The sequence below is a fragment of the Anomaloglossus baeobatrachus genome, chromosome 7 (genome assembly GCF_048569485.1).
Source record: "Anomaloglossus baeobatrachus isolate aAnoBae1 chromosome 7, aAnoBae1.hap1, whole genome shotgun sequence".
NCBI classification, from domain to species: Eukaryota; Metazoa; Chordata; class Amphibia; order Anura; family Aromobatidae; genus Anomaloglossus; species Anomaloglossus baeobatrachus.
The window spans coordinates 165255663-165275662 of record NC_134359.1 but is presented as its reverse complement, the minus strand read 5'-3'; the positions used below and the strand labels follow the sequence as shown (position 1 = coordinate 165275662).

At 51.0% G+C, this 20000-nt stretch overlaps 1 protein-coding gene across 1 annotated transcript in view; it reads left to right on the top strand.

Annotated features, from left to right (window-relative positions):
- SGO2 (shugoshin 2) overlaps window positions 1-20000 on the top strand; it is a 170526-nt gene that overhangs the window by 105564 nt on the left and 44962 nt on the right. The window contains exon 6 of the mRNA XM_075317793.1: window positions 11230-11420. Within this exon, the coding sequence (XP_075173908.1) occupies window positions 11230-11420 (191 nt within the window). The remainder of the gene's footprint in view (window positions 1-11229; window positions 11421-20000) is intronic.

Here is a 20000-nt window from a genome sequence, read left to right as displayed (position 1 = left end):
GTACACAGAGTGCTTTTTTCGATCACTCTAAATTCAGAGATGCTGTCCAGAAGCACAGAGCTTTTCCGGACAAGCGTTTTTCTAAGCGCCTTAATGACACACGTTACCCCTTCCCCTCTGACGTAGTCAAGGGTTGGGCTCAAGGTCCCAAGGTGGATCCTCCAGTCTCTAGACTGGCGGCTAGATCCGTAGTAGCAGTGGCTGACGGTTCATCGCTCAAGGATGCCACTGACAGGCAGAGCTCCTAATGAAATCCATCTTTGAAGCCACAGGCACGTCCTTCGCCCCGGCCTTTACAGCCGTGTGGGCACTCCAAGCTATCTCAGCTGGTTTGTCTGAGATTAATGCGGTCACACGTAACTCTGCTCCGCAAGTACCGTCTTTGACTTCTGAGGTGTCGGCTTTTTCGTCCTACGCCATGAACGCCGTCCTGGACTCTGCTAGCCGTACAGCGGTAGCATCCGCCAATTCGGTGGCAGTCCGCAGGGCCATGTGGCTGCGCGAATGGAAGGCAGACTCTGCTTCCAAGAAGTTCTTGACCGGTTTGCCCTTTTCGGGCGACCGGTTGTTTGGCGAGCAATTGGATGAAATTATTAAGCAATCTAAGGGAAAGGACTCGTCCTTACCCCAATCCAAGCCAAAAAGACCTCAGCAACGAAAAATTCAGGCGAAGTTTCGGCCCTCAGCCAGATCCCAATCATCCTCGCCCAACAGGCCACAGAAGAGCCAGAGGAACTCTTCTGCATGGCGGTCTAAGTCACGTTCTCCAAAGACCGCCGGAGGCACCGTCTCCAAGGCGGCCTCCTCATGACTTTCAGCCTCCACAAACCGCATCCTCAGTCGGTGGCAGGCTCTCCCGCTTTGGCGACGCCTGGTGGCCACATGTCCAAGACCGATGGGTGAGAGACATTCTGTCTCACGGTTACAGGATAGAGTTCTGCTCCCGTCCTCCGACTCGTTTCTTCAGAACATCTCCGCCCCCCGAGCGAGCCGATGCACTTTTTCAGGCGGTGAACACTCTGAAGACAGAAGGAGTTGTGATCCCCGTTCCCCTTCAGGAACGGGGTCGCGGTTTTTACTCCAACCTGTTCGTGGTGCCAAAAAAAAAAAAAAAGGACGGATCATTCTGTCCCGTTCTGGACCTCAAATTGCTCAACAGACATGTGAGAACCAGACGGTTTCGCATGGAATCCCTCCGCTCTGTCATCGCCTCGATGTCACAAGGAGACGTCCTAGCATCAATCGACATCAGGGAGGCCTATCTCCATGTGCCGATCGCACCAGAGCATCAACGCTTCCTGCGTTTCGCCATTGGGGACGAATACCTTCAGTTTGTGGCAATGCTTTCGGCCTGGCGACAGCCCCACGGGTCTTCACCAAGGTCATGGCATCCGTTGTGGCAGTCCTGCACTCTCAGGGCCACTCGGTGATCCCTTACTTAGACGATCTCCTGGTCAAGACACCCTCCCGGGTGGCATGTCAACACAGCCTGGCCGTTGCTCTGGAGACTCCAGAGGTTCGGGTGGATCATCAATTCCCAAAGTCAAAATTGACTCCGGCCCAATCACTGACTTACCTCGGGATGGAGTTTCATACTCTCCCAGCGATAGTCAAGCTTCCGCTGGACAAACAGCGTTCGCTGCAGACAGGGGTGCACTCTCTCATTCGGGCCCAGTCACACCCCTTGAGGCGTCTCATGCACTTCCTAGGGAAGATGGTGGCAGTTCCCTTTGCGCAGTTTCATCTGCGTCTACTTCAATGGCACATTCTCCGCAAATGGGACAGGAGGTCGACGCCCCTAGACAGGAACGTCACTCTTGCTCTGGCAGCTAAAACCTCTCTTCAGTGGTGGCTTCTTCCCACTTCTCTGTCGAAAGGAAAAATCCGTCCGGTTACCATCCTGGGCGGTGGTCACGACGGACGCGAGTCTGTCAGGGTGGGGAGCGGTCTTCCTCCACCAATTGGGCTCAGAGAACCTGGACTACGACAGAGTCCTCCCTTCAGATCAATGTTCTGGAGATGAGGGCAGTGTATCTAGCCCTAAAGGCGTTCCAGAAGTGGCTGGAGGGCAGGCAGATCCGAATACAGTCGGACGACGCCACGGCGGTCGCGTACATCAACCACCAGCACAGAGCGCTGGCGGCGGACGCATTAGTTCAGGACTGGTCGCAGTTTCGACTGCCTTATGTATTCCTCCTCTGGCACTGCGGCCCAGAGTGTTACGCAAGATCAGGTCCGTCTGCCGCCGCGCCATCCTCGTCGCTCCGGACTGGCCGAGCAGGTCGTGGTACCCGGCTCTGTGGCACCTCACGGTGGGTCAACCGTGGGCACTCCCAGACCGACCAGACTTGCTGTCTCAAGGGCCACTTTTTCCATCTGAATTCTGCGGCCCTCAACCTGACTGTGTGGCCATTGAGTCCTGGCTCTTAGCGTCATCAGGGTTATCTCTATCACACCTTTCGCAGAAGGTGGCTTTCCTAGTTGCAGTCACATCACTTCGGAGAGTGTCTGAGCTAGCAGCACTGTCATACAAAGCCCCCTTCCTGGTGTTTCACCAGGATAAGGTGGTTCTGCGTCCGGTCCCGGAATTTCTATCTAAGGTGGTATCCCCTTTTCATCTCAATCAGGATATCTCCTTACCTTCTTTTGGCCCTCATCCAGTTCACCAATGTGAAAAGGATTTGCACTTGTTAGATCTCGTGAGAGCACTCCGGCTCTACATTTCGCGCACGGCGCCCCTGCGCCGTTCTGATCCGCTCTTTGTCCTTGTCGCTGGCCAGCGTAAGGGGTCGCAGGCTTCCAAGTCAACCTTGGCTCGGTGGATCAAGGAACTGATTCGTGAAGCTTACCGTTCTTCTGGGCTTCCGATTCCTTTAGGGCTGAAAGCCTATTCTACCAGAGCCGTAGGTGCATCCTGGGCATTGCGGCACCAGGCTACGGCTCAGCAGGTGCGTCAGGCGGCTACCTGGTCGAGTCTGCACATTTTCTCGAAACACTATCAGGTGCATGCCTATGCTGCGGCAGATGCCAGCCTAGGTAGGCGAGTCCTTCAGGCGGCGGTTGCCCACCTGTAACGGGGCCGTTTTTCGGCTCTTTTTATCGAGGTATTCTTTTACCCACCCAGGGACTGCTTTTGGACATCCCAATTGTCTGGGTCTCCCTATTGAGCGACAAAGAAGAAGGGAATTTTGTTTACTTACCGTAAATTCCTTTTCTTCTAGCTCCTATTGGGAGACCCAGCACCCGCCCCTGTTCCCTTCGGGCTGTTGTTCTTTTGTGTACACATGTTGTTCATGTTGAATTGTTCTTTTGGTTCATGGTTTCAGTTCTCCGAACATCCTTCGGATTGAATTTACCTTAGACCAATTTATTTGTTTCCTCCTTCCTGCTTTGGCACCAAAACTGATGGGCCCGTGATGCACGGGAGGGTGTATAGGCAGAGGGGAGGGGTTACACTTTTTAAAGTGTAATACTTTGTGTGGCCTCCGGAGGCAGTAGCTATACACCCAATTGTCTGGGTCTCCCAATAGGAGCTAGAAGAAAAGGAATTTACGGTAAGTAAACAAAATTCCCTTCTTTAGGGAGGTATGTTTTGTGCAATGTGTGTGTTGTGCGGTATGTGCGTATATTTGTGTGTGTGGGTGTCTGTGTAGGGCGGTGTTTGTGGTTCCCAGTGTGTGTCTGGTGTGTTGTGCGTGTGGCGGTGTGTTTTGGGGGGAAGTGTGCACCCCCCATCGTGATCCATCCCCCATGCTGCGCACCCCCCTTCGTGCTCCATCCCCCATGCTGCGCACCCCCCATCGTGATCCATCCCCCATTCTGCGCACCCCCCATCGTGCTCCATCCCCCATGCTGCGCACCCCCCATCGTGCTCTATCCCCCATGGTGCGCACCCCCCATCGTGCTCCATCCCCCATGGTGCGCACCCCCCATCGTGCTCCATCCCCCATGGTGCGCACCCCCCATCGTGCTCCATCCCCCATGGTGCGCACCCCCCATCGTGCTCCATCCCCCATGGTGCGCACCCCCCATCGTGCTCCATCCCCCATGCTGCGCACCCCCCATCGTGTTTCATCCCCCCATGCTGCGCACCCCCCATCGTGCTCCATCCCGCATGCTGCGCACCCCCCATCGTGCTCCATCCCCCATGCTGCGCACCCCCCATCGTGCTCCATCCCCCATGCTGCGCACCCCCCATCGTGCTCCATCCCCCATGCTGCGCACCCCCCATCGTGCTCCATCCCCCATGCTGCGCACCCCCCATCGTGTTTCAGCCCCCCATTCTGTGCACCCCCCATCGTGTTTCAGCCCCCCATTCTGTGCACCCCCCATCGTGGTCCACTCCCCATCGTGGTCCACCCCCCATGCTGCACCCCCCATCGTGCTCCATCCCCCACGCTGCGAACCCCTCAGAGAGGAGTATAATAGGAGGCGTATAATGGGAGGAGTAGTCCTGGGGAAAGAGGAGTATAATGGGAGGAGTAGTCCTGGGGAAAGAGGAGTATAATGGGAGGAGTAGTCCTGGGGAAAGAGGAGAATAATGGGAGGAGTAGTCCTGGGGAAAGGAGTATAATGGGAGGAGTAGTCCTGGGGGGAGGTGTACAGGTGCCCAACGTGTGCGGGGGGCGTGGCCGAGCGGGCGTAGCGTGAGGGGGCGTGGCCAAGCGGGCGAAGCGTGAGGGGGGCGGGCGTGGCCGGGCGTAGCGTGAGGGGGGGCGTGGCCGGGGGCGGGCGTGGCCAAACGGTTAATCCATGCAGGGGGCGTGGCCGGGCGGGCCTGGCCAAACGGTTAATCCATGCGGGGGGCGGGGCCAGGCCGAGCCGAGCGGCTAATCCGACGGTTGTGGCCTAGTGGGCATCGCCTGCGGGGGGCGGGCCTGGCCAAACTGTTAATCCATGCGGGGGCGGAGCCAGGCCGAGCCCAGCGACCAATCCGATGGTTGTCACTGTAAGGACACAATTTTGGAGCAAGACAGACAGAGTAAGGCAATTATATATATAGATAGATAGCTGTAAATAGATAGCTATAGATATATAGATATAGATAGATATATAATATATACTAGAAGGTGGCCCGATTCTAACGCATCGGGTAGTCTAGAATTTATTGTGTAGTTAATGTATGTTTTTTGTTATATATATCGATGTTGTTGTGTGTAGTTACCAGTGTTTGTGTAGGGCACTGTAAATGTTCTGGGTGTTGTTTGGTGTGGGGGTGTGAGAGCGGTGTTGTATGTGTGTTGCGTTGTGTGTGTTGCGTTTGTGGAGCGCTGTGTGTCTGCAGCGTTCTGTGTGTGTTGCGCGGTTTGTGTGGGTGTGGAGTGCGTGTGTGTGTTTTGGGGGAGGTACGTTTTGTGCAGTGTGTGTGTGTGTTGCGCGGTATGTGCGTATATTTGTGTATGCTGCGGTGTGTGTGTGTTGGGTGTTGTGTGTGTGGCGTTGTCTGTGTGTGGGTGTCTGTGTAGGGCGGTGTTTGTGATTCCCAGTGTGTGTGTGGTGTGTTGTGCGGTGCGCGTGTGGCGCTGTGTGTGTGTTTTGGGGGGAGGTGTGCACCCCCATCGTGCTCCATCCCCCATGCTGCGCACCCCCCATCGTGCTCCATCCCCCATGCTGCGCACTCCCCATCGTGCTCCACAGTCACACATCAGACAGTATACACGCACACATCTGATCGCATACACTCACACCCCACTTCTCTCTGTGCCCTCCGGTGGGCGGTCCCAGCAGCTGTGCTGCACGCCGTGCTCCTCTGCCTTCTGCCGACACGCACGCATCCGATCGCATACACGCACACACACACTGACGATATCGCACATACGCGCTCACACACTCACAACATCCGGAGATACCACATGCTTCCGGCCATGTGATCCTCCGGCAGGTCCTGGAAGGTCACTGCACGCACAGTATCGCCGCCGAGAAGTAAGCGATATCACTGGATGTTGTGAGTGTGTGGATGCGATCTGATGTGTGTGTGTGTGTGTGTATGTGTATGTGTATGTGATGTGTGTGTGTGTGTGTCTGTTCTTATATGTGTGTGTGTATGTGTGTGTGTGTGTGTGTGTGTGTGTGTGTGTGTTCTGCCGCTGCAGGACCTTGATGCGCTCACCTGCTCCCGGTCGGCGTCTGGTGAGTATGACTGCGGGGTCTTCTTTCTTCTGTCTTCTCTCTTCTGGGGGTGCCCGCTGCCTATAATGAAGTGTCTTGCAGTGTCTTTAACTCTTTCACCGCTGCATGACACTTCATTATTGACCGCAGCGTATGCCGGCTCCCTGCACATGTGTACCGGGAGCTGGTGTTCGCTGGTAACCATGATACACATCGGGTAACTAAGGGAAGTGCTTCCTATAGTTACGCGATGTGTATTATGGTTACCAGCGTACACCGGCTCCGTCACGATCCCAGCATCGCAAGGTTATGTCCGCCGGGGGCGGGGCCGAGTGTGCGTATGCCGGCTCCCTGCACATGTGTACCGGGAGCCGGTGTACGCTGGAGCGGGTGATGCGTGCGGAGGGCCGGGGCAAGCGGCTAATCCATGCGGGGGCGGGGCCAGGCCGAGGCGAGCGGCCAATCCGACAGTTGTCACGCTAACGACACTGTCACACAATTTTGGAGCAAGACAGACAGACAGAATAAGGCAAATATATATATATATATATATATATATATATATATATATATATATATATATATATATATATATATATATATTCTCACAAAATGGGGGAAAAAAAAATTGGTATCACGTCTGAAACGACCCAATCTATAAATCTTTCACACTATATAATAAACCCTTCAGTGAACAGCGTAAACAAAATAAAAAACCTATTCGTCTTTTTTTTTTTTTTTCTATCATCGTACCGCCAGAAAAAGTGGAATAAAATAATAATAAAATAAAACAAATATGGTGTATTGTTTAATCAAAATGCACCAGATACAGATAACATTTGTGAACTCAATTCCCTTCATACATCACAAACCCAAATCTAGGAAAAATTCTCACATGAGTAAATAAAAGCTCAATTGATTTTTGTTAATTCATAAATAAGTATTGACAAAATTTATAAAAATTGTAATGAAGGGTTGCTGATAAATGCAGGCCCTAGACAAAATACAGTGGAACCTTGGTTAACAAGAACAATCCGTTCTGGGAGTGTGCTTGTTAACCAAGTTACTCGTTCAGCAAAGCAAGATTTCCCATAGGAAATCATTGCAATGCAGACAATTCGTTCCACAACTTGTTAAATGTCCCATCCTGGTGCCCTATTGTGCCATTCCACACACGCACAAACACAAATTATGTTCACCTTACCTTCCGTTCCCTCGCCGGTCTCCTGGAACTTGCAGTTCGCCCGTACAAGACGTATATCTGGTAACCAAGGCGACCGCTGCCGGACCTTAAGCTCCCAGCGCGCTGGCGTCAAACGCAGGAGCCGCTTGCCTCTGATTGGCCAACGCGCTGCCTTTGAATAGCACCTGACAGGGGAAGTTCCTCCCTCGTCGCGATGGTTACCGGATACACATCCTGTGGAGGGAGGACCTTCCCCTGTCAGCCGCTATTCAAAGGCAGCGTGCTGGCCAATCAGAGGCAAGCGGCTCCTGCCTTTTGACGTCAGTGCGCTGTGAGCTGAAGGTCCGGCAGCGGTCGGCTTGGTTACCCGATAAATGCAAGTTCCAGGAAGCCGGCGAGGGAACGGAAGGTAAGGTGAGCATAATGCGTGCGTGTTTGTGTGTGTTTGTGCGTGCTTGTGTGTGTGTTTGTGTGGACTGCAAGAGCGGGTTAGAGCACGGTGGATGTACGGAACCAGAAGTGTGTGTGGTGAGTATTTTGCTTGTACAGCAAGGCTTTCTCGTAAACAGAGTTACAAATTTACAGAAAGCCTTGCTCGTTAGGCGAAATACTCGCAAACTGGGTTACTCGTTAAGCGAGGTTCCACTGTATACCCAGCTACAATACTACTGTAATACATATTTTATAGAATAACCCATCATCTCACAAATACAAGCAAGATTATTTCCTGGCCAAGCAGACAAAATACATGAAAAATCACATCACAAAGTACATAGTAGCATCATTCATTGATATCAGTGGAGAAAAAGATATTGCTACTCCCCATTCAAACTCACTTAACTGCCAAAAGGAGAATAAGAATGCAAAACGAAGAGTGACTGAGTCAGTAACTTAGCATGTGGTATCTGTCAGGTCCGCCCCAACGCTCGTTTCGTCTTAAAATATCAAAACAAATAAATCCGATCGGTAAACTGCATAAGGCTATGTGCGCACTAGGCGTTTTTGCCGCGTTTTTAGCGGCGTTTTTTACCGCGTTTTTGTGCTGAAAACGCAGTGACATTGCTTCCCCAGCAATGTCAATGGGTTTTCAGAAGTGCTGTCCTCACACAGCGTTTTTTTTTAGCTGCGTTTTTGTGGTGACCACAAAAACGCAGCATGTCAATTATTTCTGCGTTTTCCACTGCGTTTTTCACTCATTGAATTCAATGAGATGTTAAAAACGCAATGAATAACGCATATAGCCGCGTTTCTATGACTAAAAACGCAGCTATACACGCAAGGGGTGGGCACTACAGTGACGTGTACAGGAAGAGGATTCCTTCTGTTGGTAAACACAGAAGCAGGAATCCTCCCGGTACCGTCACCGCTGCCTCCACCTCCCGTCCTGTGCATGTCAGCTCCGTGCGACGCCATGTCTGGGCGGGAGGTGGAGGCAGCGGCGAAAATCAAAGTGAACAGTAGAAAAAAAAAATGTCATATACTCACCTGTCCGCAGGGTCCCGGTGCCATGCCCGCTCCCAGCTCCTCCCGGTCCCGCCGCTCTGGCTGTGTGCAGTCTCCCCGGGGCAGGACCTTGCTTGCAGGACCTGGCGCTGATCACCTGATGCAGTCACCTGACGTATCAGCTGATCGCGGTGTCGCCGGCTTTTTCGCGCCGGCCGGCTATCAGCTGATCCTGCCGTCAGGGGACTTCATCAGCTGATTACCGGCAGCTCCGGCAGCGATCGTATAGGATCAGACTCCTGTCCAATCGATCGCTGCAGGAGCTGCCGGTAATCACCACAGCACATAAGTGAGTATTATTATTTTTTTTTTTTCTACTGATGCATCTGCTGATTGTATAACCGGCTTTTATACAATCAGCTGATGTGTGATGTGATTCAGGCACTTGATCCTGACACATCATCTGATCGCTCTGCCTTCCAGCAAACCGATCAGATGATATTGGATCCGGATTGGACGGCGCGGGACCCTGACCCAGGATTACTGCGGAGGGGGGTTTATTTCAATAAAGATGGAGTCACTAATTGTGTTGTGTTTTATTTCTAATAAAAATATTTTTCTGTGTGTTGTGTTTTTTTTTTTATCATTACTAGAAATTCATGGTGGCCATGTCTAATATTGGCGTGACACCATGAATTTCGGGCTTAGGGCTAGCTGATAATATACAGCTAGCCCTAACTCCATTATTACCTAGCTAGCCACCCGTCACCAGGGCAGCTAGAAGAGTTGGATACAGCGCCAGAAGATGGCGCTTCTATGAAAGCGCCATTTTCTGGGGTGGCTGCGGACTGCAATTCGCAGTGGGGGTGCCCAGAAAGCATGGGCACCCTGCACTGTGGATTCCAATCCCCAGCTGCCTAGTTGTACCCGGCTGGACTCAAAAATTAGGCGAAGCCCACGTCATTTTTTTTTTTTAATTATTTCATGAAATAATTAAAAAAAAAGGGCTTCTCTATATTTTTGGTTCCCAGCCGGGTACAAATAGGCAGCTGGGGGTTGGGGGCAGCCCGTACCTGCCTGCTGTACCCGGCTAGCATACAAAAATATGGCGAAGCCCATGTCATTTTTTTTTTCTTTTTGGGCAAAAAACTGCATACAGTCCTGGATGGAGGATGCTGAGCCTTGTAGTTCTGCAGCTGCTGTCTGCTCTCCTGCATACACTAGTGAATGGAGGATGCTGAGACTTGTAGTTCTGCAGCTGCTGTCTGCTCTCCTGCATACACTAGTGAATGGAGGATGCTGAGACTTGTAGTTCTGCAGCTGCTGTCTGCTCTCCTCCATACACTAGTGAATGGAGGATGCTGAGACTTGTAGTTCTGCAGCTGCTGTCTGCTCTCCTGCATACACTAGTTCTGCAGCTGTCTGCTCTCCTGCATACAATGAACATTTTGAAGAAGGAAATGACATCAGACCTTTTTTTTTTTTTTTTCATCAACAATCTTTAATGGCATTGTGCACTGATTAAAAACGCAGTGAGCAAAAACGCAGCAAAAAACGCACCAAATCGCGGCAAAAACGCATGCGTTTTTGCCGCGTTTTTTTAGCCGCGGGTGCGTTTTTTAGACAAAAACGCACATAACGCAGCGTGAAAAAAACGCCTAGTGCGCACATAGCCTAACTGCTACAAAAACGCCAAAATGAAGGGGGTTTTTTGTTGCTGCAACACTGCAATAAGAGGTGACCAAAACATCAAATCTACCCAAAAATGGTATAATTCAAATTATTTTTTTCTGTCAATATAGCCATATGAGGGCTTGGTTTTGGAGGGTGAGTTGTACTTTGAAAAATCTTTCATTTTATTATAATGTACTGGAAAACGGGGGGGGGGGGGAGTGGAATTCAACGTACGATGAAATAGCAAAAAACCAATTTTGTTTGTTTTTGTTTTTTATTTACCTTGTTCACTATATGGTAAGACAGACCTGACACTGATTCCCCAGGTCAGTATTAGCTTGTAAATAACAAACCTGTATAGTTGAACAGAAAATATTGTGGGTTTGTTTTTTAACCTCTTTAATTTTAGCGCTACCTACCCCAGCAGGCGCATAGGTTCCAGACAGTCTTATGAATCTGCAGTCTTTATAAATCCCTCCGTGTGGAGCCGCCTCACGGCCAAATTTGAAGACTAAAATGAATTCTAAAGATGTTTAGTATTCTGGTAACAGAGAGGGTACCAGTATATATGATTAATATTCACAATGAAAAGTGTTTCAAATCTAAAATACATTCTGCATGTACCAGTTTCAGACACTGGAAGACATCCGTATTTATACAGATTGCTCAGGAGCTTACCCTGCATACCACCGAGTAACGCCTGTCTTACACACAAGCCATTGTTTATTTTGTGACTTACTTTCGGCTTTTTCATTTAATATTACATTTTGAAAAAAAAAATTTTTGTAGAAAACTGTATGAAAGTTTGTGTTTTCTGATAGATTAACAGGAGTGCCATTAAGAGTTCCTGCCAACACTGTTGGCCTGCAGAAATACGACAGTCATCCAAGTATTGCGGTGGAAGAAGAAAACTACCGTCTACCTCCACCTCCCCCAATCGCCACTGTTATTAGTGAGGACTGTGACCAGCTGGATGATGGAGAAGAGCATCCCCTAAATCGATCTCCAAAAGGTAATCAGTAACCCCATAAGGACTGATGCATTACTGGAAATGGCCTGAGTGCTCCTTGTAAAAACTATACCTCAATTACTCATCTAGAATGTAATGTGTGATCAGGGTTGTCAGTAAAGGCCAGGAGTAAACTCTGCTCAAGATCTGTTCTATTTCTTATATGAAAGACCTTTTCATTTTTAATAGATGCTATTCAGTCAGTTTGGATGCATTGTTACAGAATTTAAAGAGAAAGCTTCATCAAAGAATGACCTATTGTGTAGAGGACACATGAAAAATGGAGTAAAATCCCTTGTGAATATCCCTGCGCTCCCCTGATTCTGGCACGTTTTTCCGTTTGTTCATCTCTGAAATGGAACAGTGCAATTTCCATTTGTTGCTTTAAAGGGAACCAGTCAGCAGAAATTTTGTACTAAACCTAAGTTTCCCCTTCTGCAGCTCCTGGGCTGCATTCTAGCAAGGTTCCTATTGTTAGTGTGCCCCCTTTTAGACCAAAATAAATACTTTATAAAGTGGTACCTTTTTCCTATGCAAATCTTGTTAATCGTACACGGGGGCGGGCTGTCTAATTTTCATTATTCTGACGCTTTCGCCGTCCCCCATCGCTCCATTTCATACCTCAGGACCCGCCCAGTGTGCCGGAGGTCTCGCGCATGCGCCGTGCCACTCTAGCGGGACTGTGCAGTGTGACCGCTGGTGACGTGTTGCGCAGGCATGAGATTATGGGCGGCGCTGTGATTTTCATCAGCAAGTACCCGTCCATAATCTCGTGCCCGCGCTTTCCCCTCTGCCTCCACCGTTCTGCGCAAGCGCTGCTCCGCTCCTCCCATCTATTTCCTGCTCCAGGGCAAGATGGGAAAGAGGTGACGTGGGGTCATCTGGCCAGCGCTTGCGCAGAACGGTGGAGGCAGAGGAGAAAGCGCGGGCACAAGATTATGGGCGGGTACTTGATGAAAATCACAGCGCCGCCCATAATCTCGTGCCTGCGCAACATGTCACCAGCGGTCACACTGCACAGTCCCGCTAGAGTGGCACGTCGCATGCGCGAGATCTCCGACGTACTGGGCGGGTCCTGAGGTATGAAATGGAGCGATGGGGGACGGCGAAAGCGGCAGGAGGCAGAATAACGGACACCAGACAGCCCGCCCCGTGTACGATTAACAAGATTTGCATAGGAAAAGGTACCACTTTATAAAGTATTTATTTTGGTCTAAAAGGGGGCACACTAACAATAGGAACCTTGCTAGAATGCAGCCCAGGAGCTGCAGAAGGGGAAACTTAGGTTTAGTACAAAATTTCTCCTGACAGGTTCCCTTTAAAGCAACAAATGGAAATTGCACTGTTCCATTTCAGAGATGAACAAACGGAAAAAGAAAGCCCAGGAGAAAGGGGAAACGTTTAGGTTTAGTACAAAATTTCTGCTGACAGGTTCCCTTAAAGAGCACAGAATGTGTGATCTCAGGTTGCAGTGCAGCTAGGAGTTTCTTCAGCGGTTTCTCTGCGCTTTTACCCACCCCCATCCATCGCAACTTATCTAGCAGATCAGGAGTCAGACGCTGCCAAGCTGTGATTGGTCGTGTCTGGGAGTGAGAGGCTGAAGCACAAGCCCCAAGACAAAACATTAAAGCACCACTCCAGTGTTTGTTTTCTTTATCGTTCCTATGGGAGACCCAGACCATGGGTGTTTAGCTTCTGCCTCCGGAGGACACACAAAGTACTACACTTAAAAGTGTAGCTCCTCCCTCTGAGCTTATACACCCCCTGGTGAGCCAGTCCCAGCCAGTTTATCGCTTTGTGTTCAGGAGGCATACATCCACACATGCATTCTCATCTGATTTGTTTGATTTTTGGAAAGAGTTTGAAGAAAAGCGGGTCCAAGTCTGGACTCCCGGCATGTCCCTTCTCACCCCACTGTGTCGGCGGTGTTGTTAAGGTTGATTTCCAAGGCTGGAGCCTTACATGCCGCGCTCCTTCACCATCCCTCCTGGGCTCTGGCTTGAAGTGGGAGCCAGCACGGTCTCCATGCCTGGCAGGAGTCCGGTCTCCATCCACAGCCCCTTGAGGATCCTGTTGGACCGGAGCACTCATCCCCAGGGACCTGGCCCTGCGTCTCAGCAGCTAAGTACCTGAGACGTTTATGTGTTGGGGGTCCCGGTTCTTTATTGTATTAGGAGAGTATGCTGTATATGATTATTTTGACTTTTCCGGCGGGTTCTCTAGCTTTTGCCTGAGAACCGCGCCGATGGTGCCTGCTTGTCGGCCTCGCCGCTTAAATTTAGGCCCCGGCTTCGCCGGAGGCCTAGTTTCGTTTTCCTGCCCTCGCATGTCACTCATGCAGAGGGACAGGCTCTGCTCCTCCCGGCGGCCGTTCTACACAGGGGAGGGACACTCCCCACTGCTGGGGCGTCCCTCCTCCCCTGCAGGTCTCTACAGCCCTCCAGTTCCCGCTCTCCTATAGGAACGCCCCCTAGTCCCGCCCCCTCTCCTCGCTCCGGCGGCCATTTCTCACGCAGAGTTTACTCTGCTCTGGGACATTCTGCATCTCTGCTGAGGTGCTGTGCACTGGGGGACCGGGCTTCGGGATCTGGAGGGCACACAACAACCGCACCCAGCGGTCTGGTAAGCCACAGCCGGTCTCCGGTTGTGGACCTCTGTATATTCTCCCTGGGGTTCATTCTCTGCAAAGCCCCCACTCCAGCAGCATGTCTCACACAAGGAGCAAGGCTCCAAAGCTTTATTCTGTATGCACTGCATGTAAGCTCCTGCTGCCTGAGCCGAGCACTTATCCACACTGTGATGGTTGCTCTAACTTGGCGGTGCCACAGCCTGGAGTCTCACCCCCAGTGGTCTCTCTGGCTGCTGCTGCACCTGTGGCTGAACCCCCGGCCTGGGTAGAGTCCTTTTCTAGGTCCATATCCCAGTCATTTGCTGAGTCCATGGGACTTTTGTCCAGGACTTTGATGAATATGCATCAGTCATCCTCACAGGGTGCCTCTAATACTCTTGACAGAGGATTCCTATCCTCTGACCTCCATCCATCGGAGCTCACGGAGGATTCATCATCTGGTCCCAGACCCCGTCCTTCTAAGAGAAGGCGCAGGGTTTCCTCCCCCTCCTCACCCCATGGCTCTGTCTCAAGAGCTGACTCACAAGATGAGGATGCCCTCACGGGTGGCTCGGAGGCTATGTATCCCATCGATTTCTCTGAGGGTGACTCAGATCTTAGTGACTTGATTGCTTCTATTAATTCTGTGCTGGATCTCAATCCGCCAGTCTCAGAGGAGCTACCCTCTTTGGAAGAAAAGCATCAGTTTACCTCACCTAAGAGAGTGAAGAGTGTATTCTTTAACCACTCCAGTTTTCAGACCGCTGTGACCAAACCCAGGGCCTGCCCTGACAAACTCTTTCCAAAGCGTGGTTCTGATGACCGGTTTCCATTTCCACCTGAGGAGGTCAAGGAGTGGTCTCACTCCCCAAAGGTAGACCCTCCGGTGTCTAGGCTCTCAGCCCGGACCGTTGTGTCGGTGGCTGACGGCACCTCTCTTAAGGATTCCACTGACCGTCAGATTGACCTTTTGGCCAAATCTGTGTATGAAGCTGCGGGGGCCACGTTTTCCCCGACTTTTTTGCAGCAGTGTGGGCTCTCAAAGCCATCTCTGCTTCTCTAGAGGAGATACATTCCCTCACCAAGGAATCTATACCCGAGATGGTTACCTTAACCTCTCAGGCTTCAGCTTTTTCATCTTATGCCATGTCTGCAATGCTAGAGGCTGCTCACCGCACTGCGGTGGCTTCAGCTAATTCTCTTGTTATCCGCAGGATTTTGTGGCTTCGAGAGTGGAAGGCAGATTCTTCTTCCAAGAAGTTTCTTGCTGGGCTCCCTTTTGCTGGTTCACGGCTGTTTGGTGAACAGCTGGATGAAATCATTAAGGAAGCTACTGGCGGGAAGAGTACTTCCATGCCACAAACCAAGACCAGGAAACCCGCCCAGGGTAGGAATAAATCGAGGTTTCGTTATTTTCGTTCCTCCAACTGGTAATCCTCTAAGCCTTCCGCCTCGTCCGCTAACTCGGCTAAGGATCAGAAATCCAACTGGCGCACAAAAGCGCGTCCGCAGAAGTCCGCAGGAGGTTCTGCCACTAAGGCAGCCTCCTCATGACTCTCGGCCCGCTCCAGCCACGTCCTTAGTCGGTGGCAGGCTCTCCCACTTTGGCGACGCTTGGTTAAAGCAAGTCTCCGATCAGTGGGTGAGAGACATCATATCTCACGGCTACAGGATAAAGTTCTCTTCCAGCCCGCCAAACAGATTTTTTCTCTCAACTCCCCCCTGCTCCAAGGCCGCCGCCTTCTCACAGGCCGTGGCATCCTTGCAGGCAAACGGAGTGATTGTACCAGTTCCTGCTCGAGAATGGTTCAGAGGTTTTTACTCAAACCTCTTCCTAGTTCCCAAAAAGGACGGTACCTTCCGGCCCATCCTGGATCTCAAGCTTCTCAACAAGCATGTTCGGATGCGGCATTTTCGCATGGAGTCTCTGCGATCAGTCATTGCCTCTATGACCCAAGGGGATTTCCTGGCGTCCATCTATCTACATGTGCCAATCGCAGTGTCACACCAGCGTTGGTTACGTTTTGCGATAGGAGAGGATCATTTCCAATTCGTGGCTCTCCCCTTCGGGTTAGCCACGGCCCCTCGGGTATTCACCAAGGTCATGGCGGCAGTGATTGCGGTCCTGCACCTCCAGGGTTTGGCAGTGCTTCCTTATCTGGACGACCTTCTGGTCAAGGGTCCATCCAGCGCAGACTGTCAGCGGAGTGTCTCGCTCACTCTCGCCACTCTAGCCCAATTCGGGTGGCTTGTCAATCTTCCCAAATCCACTCTGACTCCGACCCAGAGTCTCACGTACCTAGGGATGCAGTTCGAGACTTTGCCGGCACTTGTGAAGTTGCCCTTAATCAAACAGCAGTCTCTCCAGCTAGCGGTGCGCTCTCTCCTGAGGCCCCGCTGTTATACCCTCAGGCGCCTGATGCAGGTGCTGGGTCAAATAGTGGCGTCCATGGAGGCAGTTCCCTTTGCCCAGTTCCATCTGCACCCTCTGCAGCTGGACATTCTCCGCTGTTGGGACAAGCGGCCTTCCTCCTTACACGGGTTAGTGGCTCTGTCGCCACGGACCAGGAGCTCTCTTCAGTGGTGGCTTCGGCCCCTCTCCCTGTCCCAAGGGCGCTCCTTTCTGACTCAGTCCTGGGTGATTCTCACCACGGATGCCAGCCTATCCGGCTGGGGAGTGGTATATCTCCACCACAGAGCACAGGGCACTTGGACTCCGTCCGAGTCAGCCCTTTCAATCAATGTGCTGGAAACCAGAGCTGTGCTTCTAGCTCTCCTAGCCTTTCACCACCTGTTGGCGGGCAGGCACATTCGAGTCCAGTCAGACAACGCGACAGCGGTTGCCTACATCAATCACCAGGGCGGGACACGCAGCCGCCTGGCAATGTTGGAGGTCCAATGCATTCTTCAATGGGCGGAGGACTCCAAGTCCACCATATCCGCAGTCCACATCCCAGGCGTAGAAAACTGGGAATCGAAGGTATCCTCAGCTCTTTCCTCCGTAGAAAACTGGGAGGCAGATTATTTCAGCCGTCAATCCGTGGACGGTGGCGAGTGGTCCCTGCACCCGGCAGTGTTTCAGTCATTCTGCCGCAAGTGGGGCACTCCGGACGTGGACCTAATGGCATCCCGTCACAACAACAAGGTTCCTGTCTACGTGGCTCGCTCCCACGATCCTCAGGCCTTCGCCGCGGACGCTCTGGTTCAGGATTTGTCCCAGTTTCGTCTGTCCTACGTGTTGCCATTTCTAGCTTTCTTGCCCAGAGTCCTGCGCAAGATCAGAATAGAGGGCCGTCGAGTCATCCTCATTGCACCGGACTGGCCCAGGCGAGCTTGGTATCCGGACCTGCTCCATCTGTCCGTAGAGATGCCGTGGCATCTTCCGGACCGTCCAGACCTACTCTCGCAAGGTCAGTTTTTCCGCCCGAATTCTGCGGCACTCAAATTGACGGCGTGGCTCTTGAGTCCTGGATTTTGACGGCTTCTGGTATTCCTCCTGAAGTCATCTCCAATATGACTCGGGCCCGTAAGTCTTCCTCCGCTAAGATCTATCACAGGACTTGGAAAATTTTCCTGTCCTGGTGTCGCTCTTCCGGCCATCCTCCTTGGCCATTCTCGTTGCCGACCCTTCTGTCTTTTTTACAGTCCGGTCTGCAGCTAGGACTGTCCCTCAACTCTCTCAAGGGACAAGTCTCAGCTCTATCAGTGCTGTTCCAGCGGCGTCTCGCCCGGCTGACTCAGGTCCGCACCTTCATGCAAGGTGCGTCTCACATCATTCCGCCTTATCGGCGGCCCTTGGATCCCTGGGACCTTAACTTGGTCCTCACGGTATTGCAGAAACCCCCTTTTGAGCCCCTTAGGGAGGTTTCTTTGTATCGTCTTTCTCAAAAGGTGGCCTTTCTAGTTGCCATAACGTCTCTCAGGAGAGTCTCTGATTTGGCTGCGCTCTCCTCGGAGTCACCTTTTTTGGTTTTTCACCAAGACAAGGTAGTTCTCCGTCCGACTCCGGACTTTCTTCCTAAGGTGGTCTCTCCCTTCCACCTTAACCAGGACATTTCCTTGCCTTCCTTCTGTCCGGCCCCTGTTCATCGCTTTGAGAAAGCGCTGCATACTCTGGATCAAAGCACACTCGACCACAGCTGTCGATGCCTCTTGGGCTTTTAGGCACCAGGCTCAACAAGTCAGTCAGGCTGCCACTTGTACTAGCCTGCATACCTTTTCGAAGCACTACCAAGTGCATGCTCATGCTTCGGCAGATGCGAGCTTGGGCAGACGCATCCTTCAGGCGGCTGTCGCCCACTTGTGAAGTTAGGCTCCGCCTACTTCTTAGTTTTCTGTTTATTCCCACCCAGGGACAGCTGTGGAACGTCCCATGGTCTGGGTCTCCCATAGGAACGATAAAAAAAAGAGAATTTTGTTTACTTACCGTAAATTCTTTTTCTTATAGTTCCGTATTGGGAGACCCAGCTCCCTCCCTGTTGCCTGTTGGCAATTTTCTTGTTCCGTGTGTTATCACCGGCTGTTGTCGTGGACAGAGTCTCCGGTTGTTCCGGTTCTTGCTCGGTTCTACTTGTGGGTGGCTATTCTCCTTCAGCTTTTGCACTAAACTGGATAGGACTTGCTCTCCAGGGGGTGTATAAGCTCAGAGGGAGGAGCTACACTTTTAAGTGTAGTACTTTGTGTGTCCTCCGGAGGCAGAAGCTAAACACCCATGGTCTGGGTCTCCCAATACGGAAGTATAAGAAAAAGAATTTACGGTAAGTAAATAAAATTCTCTTTTTCTTTCACCTTCGGAGTGTTGGTTGCCTGTGCCCCTAATGTCCCCCTCTGGAAGGAATATTCATCTGTTATCGGTGCTGCTCCTGTCAGTCTTCTCCAGTTTGTGACCTGTCGGCTGAACCAGTGTTAAAAATTATTATTATAGATTAATCCAATGTAGTGAGAGAAAAATCAAAAGGCCAGAATTATGGGTTTTGGCCACTGCAACATTGCAGTAAGAGGCGATCAAAACATAGTTTGTATGCCAAAATCGTAGCCGTAAAAATGTACGCTCAGAAAATAAGCCCTCACATAGCTCCATATCCCAAAATATGGCGACACAGAAGGGCAGAAGACAGCTCACATACACAGATGAGCCGAAGAACAGCCGTCTTCTGCACTTCCCATCATGCCCAGTGTGTCTCTCTAAAGCTGACACATACATCCGGCTCTTCAGAGGTTCAATGATGTAAGTGAACAGAGTCGCGCACATGCGTGTGGTTTGCAGATGGCTGGAGATGACTCTCTTGTTAATTATCTTATCACACAGGGTCATAACATACTAAGTGTGCCAACTAGTCTGGGGAAACTAATGCCTCATTTAGATAGGTAGACACAACTGCTGGTGGTTCTGGAGGCACGGGGCACCTGTCGGTTCCCTTTCATACTTAGTACAAAAGCCTTTGGTGATGTCTGCCTCAAGATACCTCCTGCATGGAGAAACAAGTTTGTTGCATTGCTCAGGTGTGTGGGTTTTTTTTTTCTTTATGTCCTATTCTTTCACATATACACTTTTCAAATCCTGAAGGTTCTGTGGGCTCCTTCTATGAACTCCTAAGCTTTAGTTCCTTCCATAAATTTTCTGTTTGATTCAGGTCAGGTATCTGGGCCATTCCAGCAGCTTTATTTTCTTCTTTTGAAACCAATTTAGCACTTCATTGGCTATGTGTTTTGGGATCATTGTCTTGCTGAAATGTCCACCCTAGATCATCTTCATCATCCTGGTAGATGGCAGCAGATTTTTATCAAGAATGACTCTCTACATTTATCCATTCATCTTTCATTCAATCACTTAGAAGTTTGCCAGTGCTGTATGCTAAAAAAAAAACCACTAACCGTGATGTTCTTACCTCCAAACTTCACTGTTGGTATGGTGTTTTTGAGGTGCTATACAGTGCCTTTTGGCCTCCAAATATGGTGTGTATCCAATAAGTTTA